The 26625-nt window shown below is 38.9% G+C and overlaps 1 protein-coding gene and 1 non-coding gene across 4 annotated transcripts in view; both read right to left on the bottom strand.

Moving 5' to 3' along the window:
• NETO2 (neuropilin and tolloid like 2) overlaps positions 1-26590 on the bottom strand; it is a 61309-nt gene extending 34719 nt beyond the window's left edge. For 2 of the 3 annotated variants that reach the window (XM_023189594.2, XM_023189592.2), the window contains exons 1-6: positions 26145-26590; positions 14690-14746; positions 11879-12019; positions 10978-11226; positions 5766-5789; positions 5534-5661 (exon numbers count right to left, since the gene is read on the bottom strand). In XM_023189594.2, the coding sequence (XP_023045362.1) occupies positions 5534-5661; positions 5766-5789; positions 10978-11226; positions 11879-12019; positions 14690-14746; positions 26145-26178 (633 nt within the window). In that variant the 5' untranslated portion in view covers positions 26179-26590. Of the gene's footprint in view, positions 1-5533; positions 5662-5744; positions 5790-10977; positions 11227-11878; positions 12020-14689; positions 14747-26144 lie in introns of all 3 variants that reach the window. The other variant, XM_023189593.2, reaches the window with a different exon arrangement.
• LOC111524437 lies at positions 3790-3896 on the bottom strand. Its single transcript, XR_002725789.1, has one exon. It is a non-coding gene; the product is annotated as a small nucleolar RNA U13 (small nucleolar RNA).
• Positions 26591-26625: the final 35 nt, after the last annotated feature.

Consider the following 26625-nt stretch of genomic DNA (forward strand, 5'->3'; position numbering starts at 1 on the left):
TTCTTGGAAGAAGTTTTGCAGGGTATAAAATTTGGACTTCACAGTTCCCCTTACTGCCCATCCCAGCATGTGAAGATTCTGATCCACTACCTTTGGTTTCCATCATTTCTAAAGAGAAAAAATAGTCATTCAAATCACTGCTCCCTTATACAAGATGCATCATTTTTCTCTGGTAGACCTCAAGATCTCAATCTTTGATTTCAAGTAATTTGATTTTGATGTGTGCAGGTATTGCTTTTTTTTGTTTATCCTATTTGGTGTTCACTGAGTTCCTTAAATCTCTAGATATATGTCCTTCATCAAGTTTGGGGCTTTTTAGCAATTTTTTCTTCAAATATTTATTCTGTGACAATCTCTTCTCCCGCTAGGACTTAAATAACACAAATGTTAGGCCCTTTGAAACTGTCCCATGGACAGTTTTCAATCACTTCGTTTTCAATCTTTTCTCCTCTGTACTTCAGATTGGATAATTTCTACTGACTCATCTTCAAGTTCAGTGACTTTCTATTTTCTCCATTTTTCTATTGAACCCATACAGTGATTATTTGTTAAAAATTCAGATTTTTCTTTTACTTCTAAAATTTTCACTTAAAAAATTATTTTATTTCTCTGCTGAGTCCTATTTTCCTACTCTGAGAGTGTTTACTGCTATCTCATGAAGCATGGTTCTATCATTGCTTTAGAATTTTTGATAATTCTGGCTGGGCATGGTGGCTAACATCTATAATCCTAGCACTTTGGAAGGCCGAGGCAGGAGGATCACTTGAGCTCAGGAGTTTGAGACCAGCCTAGGCAACATTGTGAGACCCCATTTCTATTAAAAACATTTTTTTTTTAATTAAAAAAAGATCTTTGGATAGTTCTTAATATTTGGGTTAGGGTTGGGATCTATTGATTGCCTTTCATTAAAAATTAACCAGATTTTCCTAGTTCTCTGTAATTTTTCATTGTACCTTGGACATTTTAAATATTATGCTGTGTGACTTGGATCCTGTTAAAAATCCCTGGAGGATGTCATTTTTTATTATCTCTTTTGGTTCTGCAGACAACTAAGTTGCATTCAGACCGCAAATTCTGTCTCTCTTTGTTTGGATGGTGGTCCCAATGTTCAAAGACTTTGCTGTGCTGGGTAGGCTTGCCCAGCGTGTGACCCACTAAGGGACTTAGAGGTGGTTTATACTGTAACGTGGTTCCTAACACTGCTGCCACGTTTCCCTGGATCTGTTCCACACGCAGGCACCTCAGAAGGAAAGTCTGCATTAGTGCTTCCCTGCTCTAGCTCTCTCCTCTCCAAGACTTCCTTCATATTCTCCAGATGACAACATGGTCTCTTGTACCTAGTTTCTCTGGCCAGAAAGACAAGTTTTCCTTAGAATTTTAGTCTCCTAACCTGTTGTGAATTCTGATTAAGAAAGAAAAAAACAGGGATTCCCTCTATACTCTCCAAACATCACCATTTATACCCTTTACAAATCTACTGACAAATCATTATTTATAATATTCTCTTATGATAGTCTAAAACATTAAAATTTCAAAATATGCAAAAACAGACAAAATATATCTGTGTATCCAGCTTCCAACTTCAGCAATTATAACCTAGCCAATCTTATTTTATCTGTCTTTCCTCACTTCTAACTCTTACATACTAGAGACAAATCTCAAGACATTAAATCATTGCATCTGTAAACATTTCTGTATCACTAAAGCCACTTAAAAAATAACCTTTATCCTATTATCAAACCAAACAAATGAATAACTTACTATTAAATACCAGTGTTCAAACTTCTACACGCCTCTTAATGTCATCAGTTCCCTCCATTTACAGTTTGTTTGAATCAGTAAGTTCACTTGACTTTTATATCTCTTTTAATCTATAGGTTCTTGTTTTTCCTTTTCCCCCCACTGTCATTTATTAATTAAAGAAACACAGTTTCTCTCCTCTCTTGTTTGGCAGGTCTACTTTCTAGTTGGTTTGTCTCATAATAGTTTTAAAGCCTTGCTGTAGTTGATTTATAACTTTGCCATTTCTAATATTATTTATGTCTTTTTTTTCCTTTTTTTTTTGAGACAGAGTCTTGCACTGTTGCCCAGGCTGGAGTGCAGTGGCATGAACTCGGCTCACTGCAAGCTCCGCCTCCTGGGTTCACGCCATTCTCCTGCCTCAGCCTCCCGAGTAGCTGGGACTACAGGTGCCTGCCACCATGCCCAGATAATTTTTTGTACTTTTAGTAGAGATGGGGTTCACCGTGTTAGCTGGGATGGTCTTGATCTCCTGACCTTGTGATCCGTCCGCCACTGCCTCCCAAAGTGCTGGGATTACAGGCATGAGCCACTGTGCCTGGACTATTTATGTCTTTTTTTCCTAGATCAATCTTGGCAGAAGTCTGCCTGTTGTTACCTTTTACAAAGAGCCCATGTCAGGCCTCATTGATTTATTCTTTTTGTATCTTCATTTTTAAAAAAAATTTGTTTTATGATTGCCCTTTCTTTGGATTTTTCTTTTAACTTCTGGAGTCTTAACTAAATTTCAGTCTTTTTTCTCAAAGTACAGTTTTAGCTGTACCCCACAGTTTTTTTATATGTAGTATTTTCATTAATGCATTTTAAATGTATTCAAATTTTCACACTGATTTCTTCTGTGTCTTTATTACTAAGTGGTATATTATTATATTTCCAAACATATGGAGTTTTAAAGTAATCTTTGGTTGCTGATTCCTGGTTTAATTGCATTTTTGTCACAGGATGCTCTGCATATAAGTTCAGACTTCCTTTGTTAGCTGAGCATGTGTATCTATTTTGATAAATGTTTTATGAATGCTAGTAGAGAATGCCTATTCTCTGGATGTTGGGAGCAAGACAGCATGACCATTAAGCACATACTGTGTTATTTAAATCTTTTGAGCCATATTAACTTTTTGTATGCTTGATCTGTGAATTACTAAGAAGTAAAAAAAAAAATTACCGACTGTGTTGTGGATTTGTCAATTTTCCTTGACAATCAGCAATCTATGTTTTGTGCATTTTAAGGCTACATTAATATCTGAGATTTATCTAGTGAGAGAGTGACATTATTGATTTCTGTTTTAATAGTTACATCAGCTCTTTTTTGACATTTGTCTGTTCTTTCCTAGTTTTGTATTTTCAAATTTTCCTGTAATTATCCTGTAAACAAGATATATTTGGATTTTAATTGTAGCATTTAATTCATGTATTATTTTGCAGAGAAACACCTTAATTTTGCCCTCATTCTTTTATTTTTTATTTTTATGGGTATATAATAGATGTATGCATTTATGGGGTGCCTGAGATATGATATAGGTATACAGTACATAATAATTACATCAGGATAAATGGGGGATCCATCATCTCAAGTATTTATCATGTGTTACAAATGACCCAATTACGCTCTTAAACTGTACAATAAATTGTTGACTGTAGTCACTCTGTTGTGCTATCAAATACCAGATATTAATTCTATCTAATTATACTTTTATACTCATTAATCATCCCCACATCCCCGCCACTGCCTTCATTCTTAAATGACAATGAACACTCGTAACACTATGAAGACATTATTCTATTGTCTCGGGCTTCTATTTTGCTATTGATAATTCTGGTGTCAATCTTAATAGCATCCTTTTGTAGACTATTTTCTCTGTTGTTTAAAAACTTTTCTCCTTGTCTGTGGGGTACAATGTCAGTGTCACTTAAATTTTTTTTTCCTGCTTGGGAGTCACCCTGTGTCATGCTTTTCATCAGTTCTTGAAATTTTCTTTTTTTTCCTTTTCACATCAGATAGGCCATGTGCCGACATGGTAACAAGGCTGGAGGGAGGCGCACATCACATGTGTGCGTGAACACCTGGGCATCAGGCTTACTTACACACTACAGAGTATCAGTTATGGAAAATCCTAATAAACTGCTACCTCTTCCAGCTATATGCTCTGGGTAATTTCCTCAGATACATCTTTTAATAGCCACACTTTTAACTTATAGACCTCCTATTTGGTTATTTTAAAAATGGACGTGGTCATTTTTCTTTCTCATCTCTGTTTCCTTCTTGGAGGATACGTGAAACACTCAAGTTCTTGGAGATCTAAGGAACTCCTTCCTGTTTGTTATGTTGGTGAACTCGTACCCATGGTGGGCTGTGAGCATAGGGGTTTCAGAATCTGGGGGCTGTGAGCTGACCTGCAGCAGTGTTTCATCCATGCCAACCCTGCAGCTTTCTTGGTGACTTTTAGATTTATTTTTGCCAGGTGACTCAAAGGTTTAATGCACCCAGGACCATTTTGTTAGTTTTTGGACTTAGTGACTCCTGGGTTGAGCAGGGAATGTAAATCCATTTCTCAAACCCTAATAAAGGCAGGGTTTCTAAGTATAAAGCTAGGGGGGACCCCAGCCTCACTCCCAACCTCACCCTGAGACTAAACCCAGAAAAACAAGTTTCTTTGTCATCAGCATGTGGCAGTGAAACATTTTTTCTAATCTATGCTTTCATGTGAGTTGCCACCCTTTGAGGGCTCCAGCTTCATGTGAGTCTCATAAAGGCCATGTGAACCCCAGGACTCTTCTTTTCTCAGTATGGGAATTAAAAGGAAGCTCTCAGTATGTCTACCCCTGTGCCGTAACAGGTTATGAAAATCAGCCAGGGGCATCTGTAACATCAATTTCAATTTATTAATTTATAGTTCTGTCTCTTCATTCTCACCCATAAGCATTACCCTCTTTTTCTCCTTCCTGGAGCTTACACATATGCTTTTAAAAGAATTATTTGTCATATTTTACCCAATGTTTCCACGTGTCTTCTAGCAGATGGGTTTTCAGGTTACTTTATCTATCATATTACCCAACCTTTAAATCTGATTTTCATGATTCTTGAGAGGTATGTTTTCCCACCCTCTCTCCTCTTTTCCCTCTTTTTACATAATACGCATTAAATATAATTTTAACTCTGTTGATATTCCTAGAAGTATAAATTAAATGCAGAAGTAGTCAGTATCCAAACTCAATCTGTCGGAGTTATTTAAAAACATCCTTCCCTGCAGTTCTTTCCAATAAAAGCGCCCCATGAGTAGCACAGGACAGCAGGGTAAGAACAGACTTGACACATTTGGGTTTCGTTTTTAGATTGCTACGACCAACTCTGTAACTTTTGAGAACACACTTTCACCTCTTGTGGCCTATTTTCCTCCTCATAAAGATGTTAATGAATCTATAATCATGCTGATCAATATGCACACCCACCAATTGGGAACTGACAGGCCTTAAGAATCTTAATCTTTTATAACTGAGAATCTTAATATACATGTAATATTCCTGAATAATTTCAGGAATTCCAGTTTATTTAGCTATAATAATACTGGGATCTTAGTAGGTGCCAATAAAGTAAGCAAAATAAAATACATTTTAAAAAAGTTGCAATATCAGTTTATGTAGTCAATAAATATTTTCACAAACCAAAATAACATATTTTGCAAATCATGCCTTATCATGATGTTCTTCTCTGAAGAGACTCAATACATAATAATACCTTAGCTTTTGGAGTGGCTTTAATGGTCCAGATGCAATCAACGGCTTGGCCTGGTTTTGTTTTCTCCTCTTGTTCTACCTGACTAGAGCGCACTATTCCATCAGCTCCCGAGAGCTCGAACTGACAATCTAGAAGGAATACATGAAAGGTGTTCAAAGGAACATAAGACTGATCAAAAATGCCAAGAGGAACAAGTGGTAATATACTAAACCTGGAATGGGATTTAAAATACCTCCTAGGTAAGTAAAATCTGGATCTGTAACAGAAAAAAGAAGAAAGTCATTGGTACTGAGATAGTTACTTTAAGCTTTGATGTCTTACATTACATCTAACACTCCATTTCATAGCAAGGTAAGAGAAGCTTTCATTGGTGAAAACGACACAACATTGCTCATTTATGAGCTCACTTACAGGATCGACATTTATTTTATCACATTTATATTTTTGATTCCATAGTGAATAATTTATTTATGCTACTTGAAAACTCACATTAGCTATCAGAGCTCAACAGGTAAACAGAACATCACCCATACAATATAATAGAATATTATTCGGCTTTAAAAAGAATGAAGTTCCCTTCTCCTGAAGCATATTAAAATTTGTCTTCTAAACTTTGGCATGGATGGTGGTGATGCTTACGTGATACTGTGAATGTACTTAATGCCACTGAATTACACACTTAAAAATGGTTAAACAGACTGGGCATGGTGGCTCATGCCTGTAGTCCCAGCAACTTGGGAAGCTGACCTGGGAGGAACTTTTGAGCCCAGGAGATTGAGGCTGCAGTGACTCAGATTTTTGGAAAATCTATTTGTTTATTTTTGTTTATTTTTATTTTTTTGAGATGGAGTTTCACACTGTTGCCCAGGCTGGAGTGCAATGGCTCAATCTCTGCTTACTGCAACCTCTGCCTCCTGGGTTCAAGCGATTCTCCTGCCTCAGCCTCCCAAGTAGCTGGGATTACAGGTGCCCACCACCACGCCCAGCTAATTTTTTATATTTTTAGTAGAGACAGGGTTTCACTATGTTGGTCAGGCTGGTCTCAAACTCCTGACCTCGTGATCCGCCTGCCTCGGCCTCCCAAAGTGCTGGGATTACAGGTGTGAGTCACCACACTTGGCCTGGAAAATCTATTTCAATTCACAATTTAATTGTGTACAACTAGAGGCTCAATTTCTGTTAAAACTGTTGTCTTTAATTCCAGACACTTTAGGAAGTCATCAAATTACATATTTTAAAAAGTGAGAAAAAATTATTAGCTTATGTAGAATACATTTCAGCAACTGTTCTTTTTTAACTTTATAAACAGAACTTGTCCTTGCTAAAAGAGGACAACAGACGCTTTGGCTCTTTTGCAGAGAAATGTCAAAGAGAAATTTAAATCTTAAAACAGCATGGCGGAGGGGAATCACTGGAACTGTCTGGCAAATTAATCAGAACTAGTTCACATGTATTCCAGAAATCTAGGATATTGTCATTATTGTATTAAAATGTCCATAATTATCCCAGTTATGTCCAGGAACTAACAACCCATTAAGAGCCTCTGCCTCAGTAAATATCACCAATAGCTTACAGAATTTCATTAAAAAAATACGAATTTCTCACCATTGTTAATAGGTTTCTTCCAGAATTACCAACTCCTAGACAAAACTTATTTTGTTAACATGACTTGAAATAACATCAGACAGAGATGTATTTAGCTAATTATGCATTGCCTATTTATTTTGACATGTGTTGGCTTTCTCTTTTAGTGATAAAATTGTGGACTTCTCATCCACATTTTTTTTTTATAAGGCTTTTCTTCAATGTGACCTCATCCACATTATAAAGGTGACATGGTAAGAGCAGGAAGTATTGCCTAGTGAATTGCAATCTAGTCCTGGATATGCCACTCTATGAACTAAGAAAATCACTTAATCTCTGACTCAGTTTCCTCATCTGTAAAATATTATATAATCCTCCTGACATTACTGTCATTAGCACAAAATTAAATATAATGTCTATCAAAACTGTGAAGCACTATAAAATGCAAATGAAAGGTGATAAACTCTAGAAATCCTAAGCATTTTGTTATACTTTGTCTATATTTTAACGATAGGCCATTTAAAGTTGCTCTCATGATCTATAACATGAATAGAGGAAAAAGAGCTACTTGACTCCAAAGTAAGTATCTTTACATACGAAGTCGGCTGATTTTGGTTTTAAATATTTAAAAACACTATTCAAATAAGTGTATTCTTTGGATGTCTTTTTCTGTCAAGTAGTCTAAACTTACGTACAGCCATCATCTATTTAAGTGTCTTCATGACACTAATGTTTCAACTACTTCAGTCAGTTGATTTAGTTAATAAAAATAAAACACCTAACCAATTTAATCCAATCAGTCATTTTGATATAAACTATTGGTTCTCAAACTCCTGTGGACTATTTCACAAGGCAGGGTATCCTGTGTATCTTTCTTTTCCCTGCCACTGTGAAAAAACAGCTTACTAGCTATTAGTCTTTTTTTGAGACAGATTCTTGCTCTGTTGCCCAGGCTGGAGTACAGTGGTGTAATCTTGGCTCTCTGCAACCTCCACCTCCCAGGTTCAAAGGATTCTCCTGCCTCAGCCTCCCAAGTGGGTGGGATTACAGACATGCACCACCACACCCAGCTAATTGTATTTTTAGTAGAGATGGGGTTTTGCCATGTTGGCCAGGCTGGTCTCTAACTCCTGACCTCATGTGATCCACCCACCTCAGCCTCTCAAAGTGCTGGGATTACAGGTGTAAGCCACCGCACCCGGCCGCTACTACTTTTTAATTGTGGTAAATTATACATAACATAAAATTCATAATGTTGCTCTTTTTTAAGAGATAGGGTGTTGCTCTGTCATCCAGGCTGGAGTGCAGTGGTGCGATCATAGCTCACTATAACTTCGAACTTCTGGGCTCAAGCAGTCCTCCAGCCTCAGCCTCCCGAGTAGGTGGGATGACAGGTGTGCACCACATGCCTGGCTCCACCATTTTTAAGTTTACAATTCAATGGCATTAAGCATATTTACAATGTTGTACAACCATCACCATTTTTTTATTTTCAGAATTTTTAATCATCCCAAGCTGAAAGTCTACACCCATTAAACATTAACTCCCCTTCCCCCACATACCCTGATAACCATTCCACTTTCTGTTTCTATGAATGTTACTACTTTAGATACCTTATATAAATGGAGTCATATTTGTGTTTTTGCTTCTGGCTTATCTCATTTAGCATAATGTTTCAAGGTTCATCCATGTTGTGGCATGTATTAGAATTTACTCAAATGAATTAACTCATGTCCACACAAAAACCTGCACATGAATAGCAGCTGTATTCATAATTGCTAAAATGTGGCAGCAACCAAGATGTCCCTCAGTAGAATGGATACACAAACCATGGTACATCCAGACAATGAAGTATTATTTGGTGTGAAAAACGAGCTATCAAGCCACAAAAAGACATGGAAGAACCTTATATGCATACTGCTAACTGGAAAAGGCTCCATACTGTATGATTCCAGTTACATGACATTCTGGAAATACCAAGACTAGGGAGATACTGAAGAGAACAGCGATTGCCAATGGTTTGGGGAAAGGGAAGGATGAACAGGCAGAGTACGGGGGACTGTTAGGGCAGTGGGACTGTTCTGTATGGTTCTATAAGGGCGGATATATGTCATCATGCATTTGTCAAAACCCACAGAGCACACTCTACCACGAGTGAACCCTAATGTCAACTATAGGCTTTGGGTGATAATGATGCATGGATGTTGGCTCATCATTGGTAACAAATGCACCACTCTCATGCAAGATGCTGATGGAAAGGGAGGCAGGAGGCTTATGGTGACTCTACTTCCTGTGTAATTTTGCTGGGAACCTAAAACTGTTCTAAAAAATAAAGTCTATTAGACAAATTTTACTTTTTGGAAATATCCTTTTGGCATTGAGCAAATAAATACTTGTTTGGCTATGGGGATTATAGAAAAAAAATTTAAAAAGAGCAGATATATACTGAAGCAAAGCTTAAAATTTCCTACATGAGTACTGACAGGGAGAAAAAGGTTGTTTATGTTTTTCAGGCAAAAAAGCAGATAATAAAGTTACACGTGTACCATAATCCCAATCTTGTATAACAAACAAAAGAAACAGATATAGAAAACCCCTGGAAGGGATATACAACAAATTGTTAACACTGATTTCATATATAGGGTGGAAGAATTATGGATATTTTCTTTTCATTTCAATGTTTTAATTTTTTCCAATTAAATTTCTTGCATGAAAAATAAATAAAAGCAAAAAGATCATACAGTTGTTTTACTGTTATTTTTTCATCTCGTTAGTGTGTAAGCTTGGTGAAGACAGGAACAATAACTTGCACATCTCTGTGTTTCTGCATTAGGGATATGTACGTGCCATAATGGACAGGGCTTTACAGTTCTCAGAGTGTTCTCACCTACTGTGCGGCAGGTAACAAGGTGGAGGAGGTTGATGGCACAGTAGCCCCCCAGTATACACACACCGGAATCCCCATAACCTGTGAGTAGTAGGGTGTATATATATATATATGTAGTTTTTAAAAAGAGTAAATATTACAAGGTAAAAGATGCCATTAGGTTAAGGATCTTGAAAAGAGTAGAAAGAGGCTGAGACTGAAGTGATGTGGCCACAGCCAAGGAAGACTGGGGCACCCACTGGAGGCTGGAAGAAGCAAAGACCAGATTCTCCCCCAGGTTCCTAAACGGAATGAGGCCCTGTTCAATTTTGGACTTCTGGTCTCCCCAAATGTGAGAAAATCAGTTTCTGCTGTTTTAAGTGGCCAAATTTGAGGTAATTAGTTATGGCAGCATCAGTAAACTAATACAGCAGGCATTCCCATTTTACTAATGGCAAATCTCAGGCATAATTCTGTGCTTAATAGTCTCATAGCTATTAGGAGGCAGAGAAAGAATTCAAACCCAGATTTTTGACATCCAAGTGCAGAGCAGTGTTCTTTCTACTGCTCAATATATTCTAGAGTATTTATTCAGTTGAGTGGTTAACTGTAACAGCTAAATGAGAAAAATAATACAAAACAATTTTTGTGGAAATTCTGAAAACAAGACAATTTGTTGAATTATTTTTAAAACTGTATTTATTTTAAAATATATTTTAAATGTTAGCCTGAGCATGTGCTATAAGACAGAAAAATATATAAGAAAATGTGGCACCATCTCTGATATGCTTCAAATTTCAAGTGATACGTTTCTATGTCCAATTTCTATTAACTTCTTATTTGTTCATGGACTAATTTCCCTTTGACTTTGCTAATTTATTTAAAATCTTGACTTGATTAACTTGACCAAATTAATCTCTTTTCTAACCTTAAGATTCTAAAATCAGAGTTAGAGTGAGATGCCCAACCACTTAAAAGATAACTTATTCTTTACCTGGAATAAATGAGTATTTTGCTCGAAATCCCAGTCCTTCAAGCTCTTCATCAGAACTAAACTTAATCCACATGAATCTCCCTGTTGATCTAATTAATGGAGGGCTTTTCACACCACAGTAACGATCTATAAGAGGAGAGAAACCAAATGGCCCATCTCGAACTTCCAAGTGATCAAACCGACACTCAAATGATGGTTCTATATAATAATGTTCATCAAAGGTCAACTCTATTCTTTGACGTGGAGCAGCTAGAAAATAAGAGTAAGCAGATCAGGGCAACACAAACAAGAAAAAATATAAATGTATTGACACAAATGAGAAAAGCAGAACAACTGTTCTGCTAACTGCTTCATAGACAAAGGTCTTAGTGAGAATTGCTATACAAGTCATGATAACTGTTGTATCTTACAATAAAAATAATGCTACTCTGTAGAAGTATAGTAATCTTTTCCTTTGGCATATGCTATCTACTAAATTAAATATTTTTGAGTGATTCAAACTGAAGAGTCAAGAAGCTAATACTTACTTAGTTCAAGATACAATGTACCACAATACACAGAAAAATAAACAGAAGAAATGAAAGGAACTCACTTATGTGGACATAAATTTGAATTAAGCCTTATAAGGGATGCTAGTAAGTTTAAGTTTCTTATCAAAGAAGTTTTTCATATATACTAATGTACCTATTGAATTATACTTTGGGAGATTCAAACTTTCCTGAACATTTCTGCTAGTATCTTGTAAATGTATTCGATATGTAGAAATAGTTATCATTACTATAGTTTAATTCAAATACATGTTTAAATCTCATTCAAACTGGTTTACATAGGTCATTTTACCAACATATTTAGTTTTACAATAAAGTAAAAATTAATCCAATAAAATAAATTGGTCAAATACCTTCCAAAATGTAGATACACTCCTTGTTTGGTGGATATGAGTCAGGATAATTTGGTGAAGCGAAATGACCTCCATTGCTGGTTCGAACCCAAATGCCACACTGGGTTGCAGGAATGTGCTTGATTCCAATATTTTGTCCATCTTAGGGAAAAACGGCATTAAAAACACTCGTTACAGCAAAAGAGAATCATTTTTCTCTTTCCCCCACCACTTTCCAAACAACTGCTGACTCTATGCTACATATATAAAATTTTGTAAGAACCACTGTCAAATTTAGCACAATAAATTGAGTATAGAAGTGAAAGAGAGGGAGGGAAAACTTGCTGGGAGAGGACAAGTTTGCCACGTAAGATAACAGGGAAATAAAGGGCTTATATGCACTTAACAAAGGGCGAAACCGTATGGGGGAACCTGCTAAGTCAGTAAGATGCAATACAATTCAGTTCTAACCTAAAAATCGAGGTATCCCAGGAACTGATCTCTGATATGGGGCCCTCATACTTACTTTAACACAACAGTGAAAGAAGATTCAAAGGTTACAGAGGGATTTTAGTTGAAGATTGAAGACTAAACACATGCACTTAGCTCTGCTCCTTCCTCAAACTCCACTTAAACAACAATAAAAGGATTTTTAAAAGGATATAAACTCTTAAATACAGAGGGGTAGATACAGCAGTAACAACTGGCTGTACCAGGAAGTTGGGTGGGGGGAGTGGTGAGTGAAACTGGGCTTTTTAAAAACACAAGGCTAGTTAAAAGTTCGTTTAGAATGAGTTCGATTTTCAGTACCCTTTCCTCCTCCACAAATCTAGCAGCTCTACAACCACATCAGAACACTAAAGGTGATTTCTTTGGAGAAGGTAAAACAGGGTTACTGGACTAGGGGACACCAGGCACAGCTGAGGAGGAAAACAGGGAGATGAGTGAATGTTAGCATATGTCCCAGCCTTATTTCCTGCTGAAGTCCCACAAAGGCCTCCTGATTAGATATTGAGCCTTTAAGCAGGAAAAGAAAAGATTCTTCTCTGTGAATCGAAACAGCCCCTAGGAAAGGCTTGATGCAGACGCAGGAGTTCCCCAATGTCAGATCTGTCAACAGTAAGAGCCAGTAACTAATTCTTTTTTTTTTTTTTTTTTAATGGAATGAATACAATTTTATTGCCAGTAACTAATTCTTGCCCACACCTGCAGACAGTTACCGATCAGTTTCTAGTGTCCCTCATAAAATATGAGCCCTCAAGGATCACCAGACATTGGAGGAAAATCACTAATATAAATAAATAATTAATTAATAAAAAAAAACTGGAGAAAAGCAACTCTGAGGAGATAAAGACTTGCAAGAAAAATATTTAAAAACCACCACCACCACAAAATAATCATTTAATATCCTGAGAAAGAAAAGCAAGTAAATCCACAAGACAAAAACAAAGTGTACAAACAGAATATTATATTCAGAAAACAGAACCAAAAAAAGCTTCCAAAGACAGAAGAAATGAAAAAATCAGCAGAATGTTTAGAGCAGAGTTCAGCAAACTATGACTCTGTTCCAAACATGACCTGGAGCCTGCTGTAAATAAAGTTTTACTGGAATATACCCATGCCCATCATTTGTGTGCTTTTGTTCCAGGACAGAAGAGTCAAGGAATTCGAAGAGTTGCTTCAGAGACTGTAGGGCCTACAGTGCCTTAAATACTTACGATCTGATCCTTTACAGAAAAAGTGTTCTAACTCATGGTTTAGAGGTAAAGTTGAGGAAGTCTCAGAGAATGTGGAGCAAAAAGATGGAAAGCAGAAGAGCTAGAAACAAAAACCAAGAGCGCCATAACCAAGTAAAATAATAGAATTCCTGAAAAAGGCAGAAGAGAGAAAATGAAGGGAATTTTAAAAAGTAAAACAGAAAAAAAAAAAAAAAAAAAAAGAAAACTTCCTAAAGACAAAATTCAGCTGAATGAGTGATTTAATGCAAATCCTGAATACTGAGTTAACCGGAATTATGACAGAACTGTGTTGAGAAGGGTGGTACAAATGCAAGGTACAAGAACACTCATATATGGATGGAGTGGACAGTAGGTGCGTGAAAGAGCTAAATTCTTATCTTCCACAGTGAAAAATCATTATCTAATTTCTAAAACTGAAATAACCAAGAAGTAGCAATACAGCATGTTATTTAGAGAAAGGAAGGGAAATTGGACCAAAAGAATCAGCTGAGTGATTATTTCCATGGAGCAGGAAGTTAAGTAGGGCAAGATGGGGAACTCATTTTTGCTAATTAACTTTTTAGGAATGCTGTGATTTTTATCATGTGTATGTATTACTTAGATGAAAATAAAAAACAAGGTTACACTGGAAATGTACTAAATTCAGACATAAAAACCTGGCTCAAAAAAAAAAAAAAATCACACTAGCTAATCATCAATCATAAATCGAGACAAAAGAACAGGACCAAAGGACTTTGAATAAGATATTAATTGAAGTGTTTCATTTGTTTAAATTAGAAAAAGGGACTTTTATTTTTGCTTAGTGATAAAATATAAATCTCATTCAATTTTTGGACATAATACACAGTATGCTAGGAGCTACTAGTGATGTCAATTTTTAAAATTTATCAGGGCAAGACTTTATGCTGACAATTTACTCTAGTTAACTGCAGCTAAACCCAGTTAAATTGAGGCTGATGGGTTGACAGAAAGCCTTAGGTCACTGGAACACCCCAAAGGGATTATGGAAATAGTACCCAAAAGTTGCAATCCTTTCAAATAAGCCATTCCATTGTGTTAAACATGCAGTAAGTCACCAATGTAAGTACTTTACCTTGGGTTTTTTGGGCCACAGCAATCCCTTCCACTACCAGTACTGTTATTAACAACACTAGAGAAATAACAGAGAAGAAAAGTTATGAAATTGAATCTATACTACATTTTACTAAATCAATAAAGAAAATCAGATGACAAAAAAAGATTAACTAAAATCACTATTTATTAGTAAAATTCACTATCAAGATCTTTAAGCATTAAATGTTATGCTCTGATTTGCTACCTAACCCTTAAGATAACCCAAGAAAAGACAAGTGGTTTTGTACTCATTTATACAAGCATTTAATAATACATGGCATTTAAAGCATTTTTCAACTTAATAGCTTTTTTTAAAAAAAAGTTAGTTTTTGCAACAGACCTTGCCCATCCTAACTATTCCTCTATTTACTGTAGTCCATTTCAAAGTTTACATGTAGTATAGCTGGCTCTGCAATGTGCTATGGCAGTGAAAGTTCAATTAGATTGTATCTGCTTTCTGAGAACATTCATAATCAAGACAGAAGTAAGGGGGCAGCAGTCTCCTAGAAATCAATTCAAACTGTCTTATCATCTTGCAGTACTATGCTGTGCTCTGTGCTACAAAGGCTAGCCGTATTTCACACTGAAGGTTTTTTCCATGTTGAACATTTCTGAGACCCAATCAACAACATATTGAATTGTTTTGTGTATGTGGTTTGAAGATTTAAAGAAACATTTTTATGGGTGGTACACTCTCCCTTTCAATGGAAACCACACTGCCAGTCTGTCCTGAACTACTTCTGGAGTTATTCATTCAGTGAATAGGCACTTACAGAGTATCCACTGAAGAGTGGGCACCAAGGATGCACAGGTGTGGAGAGACAAATAGAGCAAAATGGTTAAGAGTGTGGATTTAAGGAGTTTCATGAATCTAGGCTAGCGTTCAAGTTTTGCCTTCTAACAACTGTGAGGCCTTTTCAGCTCAGTTTACTTATTTGTAAAATGCAGATGACGTATAAACAGGTCAACCTCATTGGTGGCTGTGAAGATTAAATGAGAGAATGTGTATAGTACTTTAACGTGCCAGGCATTCTGCTAAATAAATGATGGAGATTAGGACAAACCAGCATCCACAAGGAATCAATGTATTGTTGAATCTACAATACAAGGTGAAACGGAGTTTAACAGGAGATATGCAGAAGGCATAACGGAAGCAGAGGGTCCATTCTGCTGGGGGTTAAGGGAAATAGAATGAGGAAAACTCCCAAAAAAGAAGGCATACTGTGGTTGGACCTTATAGTACTTGAGCCCAGGAGAAGGAGAAAGAAACAGCTTAAATAAGAACATGGAGGGCAGGGTGAGGTGGCTCATGCCTGCAAATCCCAACACCTTAGGAGGCTGAAGTGAGAGGACTGCTTGAGCCCAGGAGTTCCAGAGGCCCTGTCTCTATGAAAAAAAAAAAAAAAAAAAAAAAAAAAAAAAATCAGCCAGGCATGGTGGCACGTGCCTATACTCCCAGCCACTTGGGAGGCTGAGGCAGGAGGATCACTAGTGTCCAGAAGTTAGAGGCTGCAGTGAGCCATGATCGTGCCACCGCACTACTGCCTGGGTGAAAGTGTGAGACCATGCCTCTAAAATAAAACTAAACTAAAATAAATAAAATAAAATAAAATAAAAAAAATAAAATAAAATAAAATAAAATAAAATAAAATAAAATAAAATAAAATAAAATAAAATAAAAACATGGAGGCATAAGCTCTAACCTACAGCAGGTTTTGGGGAACTCTGAGTAATACAGTGTGGTTGGCAAAAGCGGTATAGTAGGTTAGAGAAAAGTTGAGTGAGATCTGATTGTAACAAGTTTTGAATGGCATGCTAAAAAGTCTGGACTTCTAACTATAATGAGAAGCCCCTGTAGGTTTTTAAACAAGTGTATGGCGTTATCACTTCTGTGTTTTAGACCAATAATCCTAATGGTTGTGTGGAGTCTACACTTTTAATGAGAAGAGAGAAGACCATTGGGAAGGAAAGGTGATCATGTTTGCATTACCATCTTTGAAGCAGAGTGGTGGCAATAGAAAGGGAAAGGAGGAGAAACTAATGACATGGTTCAGATGTACAGTCAAGTGCAACTTACAGGACGAGAGGGGTGAGGGAGGTGGAGGCACTGGAGTCTGCTAATGCAAGTGGCTAGAAGACAGTTACCACTGTTCACTCAATAGCACGTACTGGGTGTCTACTACCAAAGTCACCAACGTAGAAATGCTTAAGAGGTAGCTCTTGTTATTCAGTTCACATCTTTAAATCTAATTATTTGACTTCTTCATCCTTGGTTTCTGGCATCTTTGCTGACCTCTGTGTCTCCTCTGTCTTTTCTCAATAACATTAATTTCCCCCTTCCCTTTCTTTAGTTGACGGTAGTGTTGAAGATCTCACATTATGCTGAGATCTTTAACTCTTCACATCTCTACACTGGATCTGATTAGAAGAATGGAGTTGTGAAATATTTTTTTAAAACAGAAGATTTATGATCAAAAAGAAAAGTCATGTAATAGTAGGTATTTGATAATTCAGCAAATAACCCAACCATTTGTATCAATTTATCTCATTAGAAGACGCTATCTCCCCATATCATTCAGATCATACGCCATTGGTCAATATTTCGTGCTCAGTATACCGTTCCTCCTTAATCACAGGTGTAACTATTTACCAGTTTGACATTTACAAATCTATCTATAAGCAAATAACCACACAAAGCCAGCAGACAGGGCATGTAAGAGGCCAATAAACTGAAGGCAAGACAGCAATGGCAACTATGGCAAAGGGATGAACTGTGCCAGCACAATTATGGTATACAATGACCAATAAAAATGTGCCTATATAAAATAACTGCTTTATGAAATTTGCACAGAATACACAAGTAAGATAGAACAATCATACTGAAAATAAAGTTGCAAGGCCAAATAGCCTATTATATTCTTTTCCACTTTATTTAGAGGGCTGCACAGTTTTCTTTTTTTCTCAAGTAATTACTAGCTATTCACAACTCAATCGACCAAATGAGCTGAGCCACTAAATATAAAAACGACGTATAAAGAATACGGCGAATCTGTACAGCAATTAGGGCTAGAAAGATTTACTGATACAGTTTTTGGTAATACAGTTGTGACTATTAATCCATTCTAAATTCTGTATCATTATAAACAGTTTCCTGAGTTGTATAACAAGGTCTTTGTATACTGCTTGAGTTATAATCAGGCTGAGATACTAAAACAAATTCCATTAATGCTAAACCCTGCCATTATTGAGCACATGAAGCAGTTCTGTGGTTCTTTGTTCTGTCTTTATCCCCAGTCTAGGTGCCACTGTTCCCTCTTACCAAAAGGATCAATAATATCTCAAATACAGGAATACTTCAGACTTTGAATTAAATGATAATGCATATAGGAAGGCACTAATTCTATAGGGTAGAAATCTACACAAAAATAAAAATTCTAAACTCTTTAACCTGCAATTTGATTGTACAGAGAACTGCTTGTGATTTGATGCTTGAGAAAGGTAGTGCCCACCATTTATGACATTACTCCTGGTTCGAGAGTTGAATTTACTCTTATAATAACCCGTGTACAGATCTGACCTAAAATGAAGCCACTCAGATGATAAAGATAGGTGCTATTCAGGCTGTTAAACAATCCCCAAAGCCACTCCCTTTATTCCTCCTCTTTTTACCCTGAATCACTGTCATTTTAGCTCTAAGCAGAGAATCCTGTTCCTAGGCCTTTCAGTTTTAAGGCCTACTTTCCACTGTAAAAAAAAAAAAAAAAAAAAATCAAAGTCACATTTACTCTTTTCACTATTACTTAATAGTGGCAATTCTAATGAAGGCAATAAATACTGGAAAGAAGACAAGATTATTATTTATAGATTTCAATGTTATTGAAAACCTAAAAACCTCAAGAGAATTACTTGAAAAATTATTACAGCTATTAAGGGAAGAAAGTAAAACTAAAATAAATAAACAACAAATATACTGAATAAAACAGAGCAGTAACATGTTTCTGAGTAGTAAAATAATGCTGCAAAGATAATGAGTCTTTCCAATAGGCCACACATTTAATAGTGGGTCCTGTTTTTGGACTTAACAAAATGTTTCTGATGCTCATTTTGAAGACTTTGTTATATTGGCCAAAGGAAATTTAGAAATCACATAAAATAAATAAAAACAATACATGATATGGTTATTGTAAAGCTACAGTATTTTAAAAATGTAGCAATGACATAGGAAGAAACAGATGATCTGTTAAACACATGCAGCGACCTATTGTCTAACAGGTAGTGATTCACTTCCTGTTGGCAATGAACCAAACAGACAAGGTCCTTATTCTCCAGCACCTTATAGATAAGAAAATGGAAAAAAATTAAAAGCTCAGAAATTGATATATATCTCCAAGAATTAATTTTTATTTATTGATTGATTGACACAGAGTCTTACTCTGTCACCTAGGCTGGAGTGCAGTGGCGTGATTTTGGCTCACTCAACCTCCCCCTCTGGGTTCAAGCAATTTTTGTGCCTCAGCTTCTTGAGTAGCTGGGACTACAGGCATGCACCACCACAGCCAGCTCATTCTTTCTATTTTAGTAGAGACGGGGATTCACTGTGTTGGCCAGGCTGGTCTCAAACTCCTGGCCTCAAGTGATCTGCTCGCCTTAGCCTCCCAAAGTGCTGAGATTACAGGCGTGAGTCACCACACCCAGCCCCAAGAATTTATTATGATATACACGGTATTTGAAATCCTTGGTGAAAGGATGGATTTAATAAGTGGTTCTGGGATAACATATTAATTCCTTGAAATAAAAATAGACCTCACCTTCAAGCTAAAAACAAAAAATAAATACTAAATTGGAAAAAAAAAGGTGAATTATGTACATACTTTGGGGTGAAGAGCACCTTCATTTACTAACAACAGACACATAAATAAAAACTAATAATAACTGGGGGAAAAAAGACTAGACGATCATAAAAACGTGCCAAAACCCCAAAAATTCAGCCTTACAAACATACATACATATATATATGTATGTACAGATTCTAATGTTAGTCAGGCTACAGGAAACTGACATACTCATATAATGCCATCAGATTGTAAATTGACACAACTTTTTGGAGGTTAATCTGGTAGTATATATTAAGGCTCAAAAATGTGCAAATCCCACCAGCATTTCTACTTCCAGGTATGGGAACTGAATCACTGTGATCGTGGTCCTCAAAATTTAATGTGCATCATAATCACCTTGGGTTTATTAACTCACAGATGGGAGTACTTTCAGAGACTCTGATCCAGTGGGTCTGCGGCAGGGCTTGATAATCTGCTTTTTTAACAAATTCTCTAGTGATACAGAAGCTGCTGGAGCCGGGACCACACTGTGAGAACCACTGACTGCAACAGAAGCGTGGCAGATTACTGAAAGCAACAGCCAGAGGTGGCCTTTTCCCTCCTTTGGTGGTGGCAGGAGACATGTTTGGACCAATATGGATTGGGCAGGGCAGGGGTGGGCAAAAAGGAGTTGAGTCGATTTTGGAAACGTTGAACTTGAGGTGAATGCTCTACTAGCTATTCTTATGAGGGCTCTAACAAATACTTCTTGTTTCTGAACATCTGCACTTGCCAGGGACCTTGGACCTCTTGGCTTCCATGAAAGTACGCTGTCTAAAACCTGCTTTCTCCAGGAACCCTTTCCAGATTAATTTCACTTGACAGCATTCAGACTTTTCACTTCTGATCATTCAACAGCTCTTCATCTCTGTTTTTTATTTTTTTTGTTCTTATACTGATTACGCACACTTCTATGTTAGCATTAGGTTTGGCATGAGTAACAGAAATACCTAAACTAACAGTTTAAAACAGGATAGAAACACACCGCTCTGTCATGCGAACAAGCTGGACATAGGGAGTCAGGCGTCAGAATGAAGGCTCTATCAATACCAGGACCTGGGTTCCTTCTGTCTCATTACTCAGCTGTGAGAGGCACATTTCCAAGGTCACCCTATGGTCCAGTATGAGGCTGGAGTGCCAGCTATTCTATCTTCACTATAGCTCCCATGTTTGCATTTTAGTCAGCAAGAATGACGACTTGATAAAGGGCATTCCCCCTTTCTTTAAAAACACTTGCGCAGGGCCAGGCGCGGTGGCTCATGCCTGTAATTCCAGCCCTTTGTGAGGCTGAGGTGGGCGGATCACGAGGTCAGGAGTTCAAGACTAGCCTGACCAATATGGTGAAACCCTGTTTCTACTAAAAATACAAATATTAGCCAGGCATGGTGGCATGCACCTGTAGTCCCAGCTACTTGGGAGGCTGAGGCAGGAGAATCGCTTCAACCTGAGAGGCAGAGGTTGTGGTGAGCCGAGATCATGCCACTGCACTCCAGCCTGGGTGACAGGGCAAGACTCCATCTCAAACAAAACAAAACAAAAACACTTGCCCATAATCTACAATGATTTCAAAACAAAAGTTTAAACAACAAAAACAACAATTCCCCTAAGTTGCACACATCATTTTTTACTTACATCTAACTGGCTAGACTTAGTCACATGGTCACCTAAACCAACAGGAAACTGGGAAATAGTCTTCATTTTGGGGAACTATGCACTCAGTTAAATTCAGAGAATTACGGACAAAGAGTTAAATGGATATTTGCAGACAAGTGGAAGTTTCTGCCACAGTCCCTATAGTGTACTACGTACACAGCAGGCAGTGATCTTTTCAAAATACAAATCAGATCACATCACAGCCTTGCTTAAAATCTTCCAGTAGAGTCCCATTATAGTTAGAACAAATCCATGCCCCTTACTCTGACTTCGGAGGTCCTGTGTGACCTGGAGCCTGTGTGTCTCTCTGGCCTTCCGAGTGCTCTCTACCAGAACACAGGCCTTCTTCCCATCACTGAAAACACATCAAGCTAATTCTTGCCTTAGGGACCAGCTGTGCCTTTGGCCTAGAATCTCCTTGGCTGATTCCTTCCTGTTGTTCAGGTCTTGTGAGGCTTTCCCAATTTCTAAGTAAGCGCTACATTTTCTCCTTCGCTTTGCTTTATTTCACTATTATATTACCTGGTATTTTGAGGCTTGTTTGTTGTCTGTCTCTTCTTACTAGAAAGAGGGGCCTTGTCTGTCTGATTCACTGACGCATCTCCACAGCCTAAAAGACTATCTGGCCTCAACAGTACTCAATACAGACACAATGAACACATGGGGGTGACTGAGGGTGACTCCAGTGTATCTTCTTTGTATCCGCAACACATAGCACAGTAACTGACAGGCACACATTTTGGATGAACAAACAGTAGCCACACATGTGACCTCGCTTTTTAAAATGTGAGCACAAAAAAATTTAAAATGTGGGAATGGGAAAAGAATTGAGATTCCCCCCTATCCTCCTGAGATACTCTGCCACCACTGTTATTTTCCTCAAGGTGGCTCAATTTACCTTTGCTAGTAATTAAAAGTGTCTCTTTCTACGTCTTCCTGTGTTAAGCAAGTCAGTGGTAAACATAAGGCTTTTAAAATCCAATACAAGATGCTAGAACCACCTCTGCTCATTGCCATTTCCTATAATGACAGCAGAACAGAGTTCAATTAGAGTCCACATACTATTTGACATGGCAGTCACTTGTTTTTGATAAACTATGTTCCAAAGAACAAAAAAAGTACCCAAATTTAATCAAACTCAATCATACTTTACTAGTTAAGAACAAAGATGGATGGTGAACTTTGCGATCACTCCAGCCTACATATGCTAATCACATGCCAATCACTTTAGCAAGAAAGAGTAACTGTAGCAGAAGTGCTTTCTCTTTCCTGCAGAATGTGACAAACTCCTCCTTAGTGGAGCTGATCTGAGATGGCACTTTTGTAAGCTCTATTTTAATTACACATAAGTCCTCCTGACTGCACAGTGACTACCATCACCTTCTAACATGATCAGGTCATATTTGAAAGACTACTTGGTATCTTCTAGTACTGTAATTTGCAATGTTACTCCAGACACATTTAAACCAACATGTCTTAATGTCATTTTCATTAGAAAGGATTGAACTTTCGGATTACTATACCCTGTAATTTTGGAAGCAATATAACAAACACGTTGAAGTGTCAGTTCTTGGAGCCACCCTGGTGTTGGAGGTGATTGAGAGGGCAAGGCCTCCCACCAATCACAGCAACTCTGTTCTTTTCTGTTGTCCTTTTTCTTTTAAGTGCTTCCTCACAAGAGTTCCTTTGAAGTTTGGAAACCACTGGATTAGACCTCCTCTTAAGATGCTCCTTTCCAACTCAAAGATCATAGTAATCTGAATCTCCAGTGCCTCAAGGAGACGTATTTCTAAGTATCAATAATTATTCTATAGGAGCGTAAGTTGAAAAATGATAGGAGATCATGCTGGATGGGTGGTACTCCAAGAGAAGGAGGTAGTCTATTGTTTTAAAATTTCAGATGTGAACTTTATTTGTAGTCTATCATTTTTCTATCTTTTCTAAAAAGGACTGAAAGTGGCTTTGATTTCAACTTGTTTTGTCATGCAGGGTTTTTCCTAAACAGTGGTTTTAATTTCAAAATGAAAGATAAACCAGATTGCAGTTGAGAATTTACTACAACAAAACCATTACTTAATAAGAATTTTCAATTAACAGTGTTAAAACAGTTCTTCCCAAACCCTGGAAGAAAAAGCCAAAAAGTTGATTTTTAACAAGGCTTTAGTATTAAAGGACAAGTTTTTCAGTACCACACTTATTTCTGTATAATTAGTTTACGTTCTTGGGTGAGACGTAAGAATGAATAAAAGGAGTTAATACTTGTACCGTCTCAGACAAGATTTTTAAATACAGTGCCAAGGAATATTTTTGCTCTGTTACAACACAAATTTAACCAGTTTCTACAGCTTTAAAGATCGCTGAGTTGAATAGATTCTCCTGAAGCAAGTGTGCAGAATAAGAACAAAAATGGATTTATAATCCTCATGTAATATTTTCATGGGACTATAATGCTTAGTTGACCTTGACAGAAGGTTAACTCAAATTCTGTGAGGGCTAGAGTGATCACAAACAGTTAAAAGTGAATTATTTAGTTTCCACAACACAGGAAACGTTTAAAAGCTTAGTAAGGTTATTCTTTTGTCTTAATGGCTGAAAGTAAAACAAGAATAATCAGTGGCATCTTAAAGAACTAAAATTACTTTCTACTTAAAATCTCACACACTCATTATGGCTGATTTATTTTAGTAGAAACTGACCGTAATATTCCAAACAAGGCGTCCGTGGGTAATATCTACAATTATGTAAATGTTAAATAGCTGCTTCAGATAAGAACCTCTTTGATGTTGAAGCAATACACTTGATAGGATAAAAGGAAAACTTCTTCATGCCTTGGGACACACAATGAGTAGTTAGTAATGGGAAAGCCCAGTATCTTTTTAAAAGGCAATTTTAAAAAATTAAAATATTGATTTTTAAATAGGTTATACATGCGTTTGGTTAAAAAAAAAAATCAAGTGATACAAATGAGTGTGCAGTGAAACCAGTCTTCCCTTCATTCTTGTCTTTCAATCCCCCTAGATTTCTGTATTAGAAGCAACTACTGTTAACAATTTCTTGAATCTTTCCAGACCAGTTCTTGGCATTTATAAGTTAATACCACAGAAGACTTTAAAAATAGCTTGCTTTCTCTCTAGGAAGCCGCCACCAACAGCAGCAACAACAAAAACAATAATTCAGCTTGAGCTTTAAAAATACTCTAGCATGTAAAAATAGTGTAGGCTGACTAACACCGAAAAAAGAAAAGCCAGACACTATACTGTTTTCACCGTAGCTCTGCCATCATCAGAATCCTTTCCTGAAAGGTGCAACACTCAACGCTTCACCACGACGGCCACAGAGGGCAGTGTGCACCCACGGCAAAGGCGAAGGCGAAGGCAGAAACGCTGCAAATCTCTTCACCATTGGAGGAGGCTCTACCAGCCCCTACCCTATCCAGCTCGATTTTAGCAAGTTCTGCAGGTAAAGTGGTATGACAGATCTACGCGATTTCATCCGGGGGCTGCTCTCGGATGCACGGTAACATGCTGACAACCTTACCGTAGTGAGGGGGCAATCTGACAACCAACGGCAGAAAATTCAGATAAGCAGCACGATCAGAAATCCTAGCGTGCATACGATTTATCACAAAAGAGTAAAACAAAACATTCCTTTTCCAGGAATTAAATTACTGAATCTCAATTACGAATTTAGGAATAAGTGGAGAGTAGATAATGTGTCCGATTAAAATCAAAAGCAAGATTATACTGAACTTTCTAATAAAACAAATTTGAAAAAAGTGTTGTTAGGGAGCAGGAAAAACACCATGATCTGTCACTCTACAAATATTAAGATACAGTGCTGAGTTATACATGACACCGTCAATAACGCCTCAGCTGTACTCTTCATATTTTTAAAAAAGAACATGTTATGACATTACAAACATGTCAACTTTCAATTTAAATCAGCAGGGGGGAAAAGGGAAGTCCTTTACTGAGTGGTGGTGCTGTTTTCCCTCTGAAAATTGAAAAGGCGATTTATTCAGTCCGAGTTTCAGGAGCAACTTTGTATCCCATCCCTAATTATCTATGTATATAAATTTTCATCTAAATTACCGCCTCCTGGGAAATGCAAAGCGGGTGGAGTGTGTTTTAGAGCTCTGTGCTCTTGGCAAGCCAACTGTTTTAATTCCCGGTACAACAAATTAGTAAGAACCGAACACCAGCGGCGGGGAATTCTGAGACCACTGGGGAGCGCGAGGAGCGCGGTTCCGGGGAGCGCCGCGTCCCGGGAAGCGCCCGGGCTCAGCCCGAGCAGCAGCGCTCCCCGGGGGCCTGGCCGAGCCGGATCCGCGGCGCCCGCGCGCCGCCCCCGGAGCCCGCAGTGGTGCCGCAGCCTCTGCGGCCGCAGCAGGTGGGACTCGGCCGGCCCCGTTCCCCGCCGCGAGGTGCGGGCGCCCCGGGGCTCTTCGAAAACGGCTGCACGACGTCACGGCCGCGGCTTTTATTGTTCGCGTGGAATTACTTCTTGCCATCACATCTGGAGAAACAGCGGCCTTCGCGCCACGACAGAAATCTCACAACTTTGCAAAGGGATACGCGGAATTCTACCGAAGCGGCGCCAGGGCGCCGCTCGGAGGGCCCCCTGGGCCCATGGGCCTCCTGGCCACCCTCCCGACCCGATCCCCCTTCCCACTCGCGCCCCGCGAACGTCGGCCGGACTCTCAAGGGTCGGAAGCGGCGCGCCCGGAAAGCCGGTGGAGCCGGGCACGGCGCGCGCCCCGCGGTCCGCTCAGAGTAGCCGCGAGCCCCGCCAGACAAAGAGGCGCGTCGGGTCCCGGGCGCGGGTAAGGGACGCAGAGGCGCGGGCAGGGCGGCGCGCTAGCCTCGGCCCGCAGGGGGCGCCGTCCGCGGCCCCAGCGCCAGTCCTTACCTTTGAGGACCGAGCAGAGCCGCTCCAAGGCCATGTTCCCGAGCTGCCCGGCGCTTCGCGAGGGGCTGAGGTGGTGGTGGCGGCGGCGGCGGTGGCGCTCACGGCCCGGCGCGGCGGCGGCGGCCCCGTTCTCTCCCCATCGCCGACCGGCAGCTGCCTCCCCGCGGGGTAGGGCTCAGGTCCTGCGGCCCGCCATGCCCGAGCCCCTCGGTGGGCTCCCGCGCGGCCCGAGCCCCCCGACGGGCGCCGCCTCCTGCTCCGCGGCGCCCCGTCCCATCGACCGCCCGAGGGCCGAGGAGTGCGGGCGCGCGGCGCGGGAGTGGCTGGCAGCTCCGCCCGCGGCCCAGGTGCGGGATCCACTGAAGTGGCGGGCGCGGGGCGCCCAGTCTCATTTAAGCAGGGAGCGCGAGCGCCGCGTGCCGGCCGCGCTGCCTGTGCGCATGTGCCCGCCCTGCCCCGCCCCGCGCCTCGCGCGCCCGCC

This window comes from Piliocolobus tephrosceles, chromosome 17, assembly GCF_002776525.5.
Source record: "Piliocolobus tephrosceles isolate RC106 chromosome 17, ASM277652v3, whole genome shotgun sequence".
NCBI classification, from domain to species: domain Eukaryota; kingdom Metazoa; phylum Chordata; class Mammalia; order Primates; family Cercopithecidae; genus Piliocolobus; species Piliocolobus tephrosceles.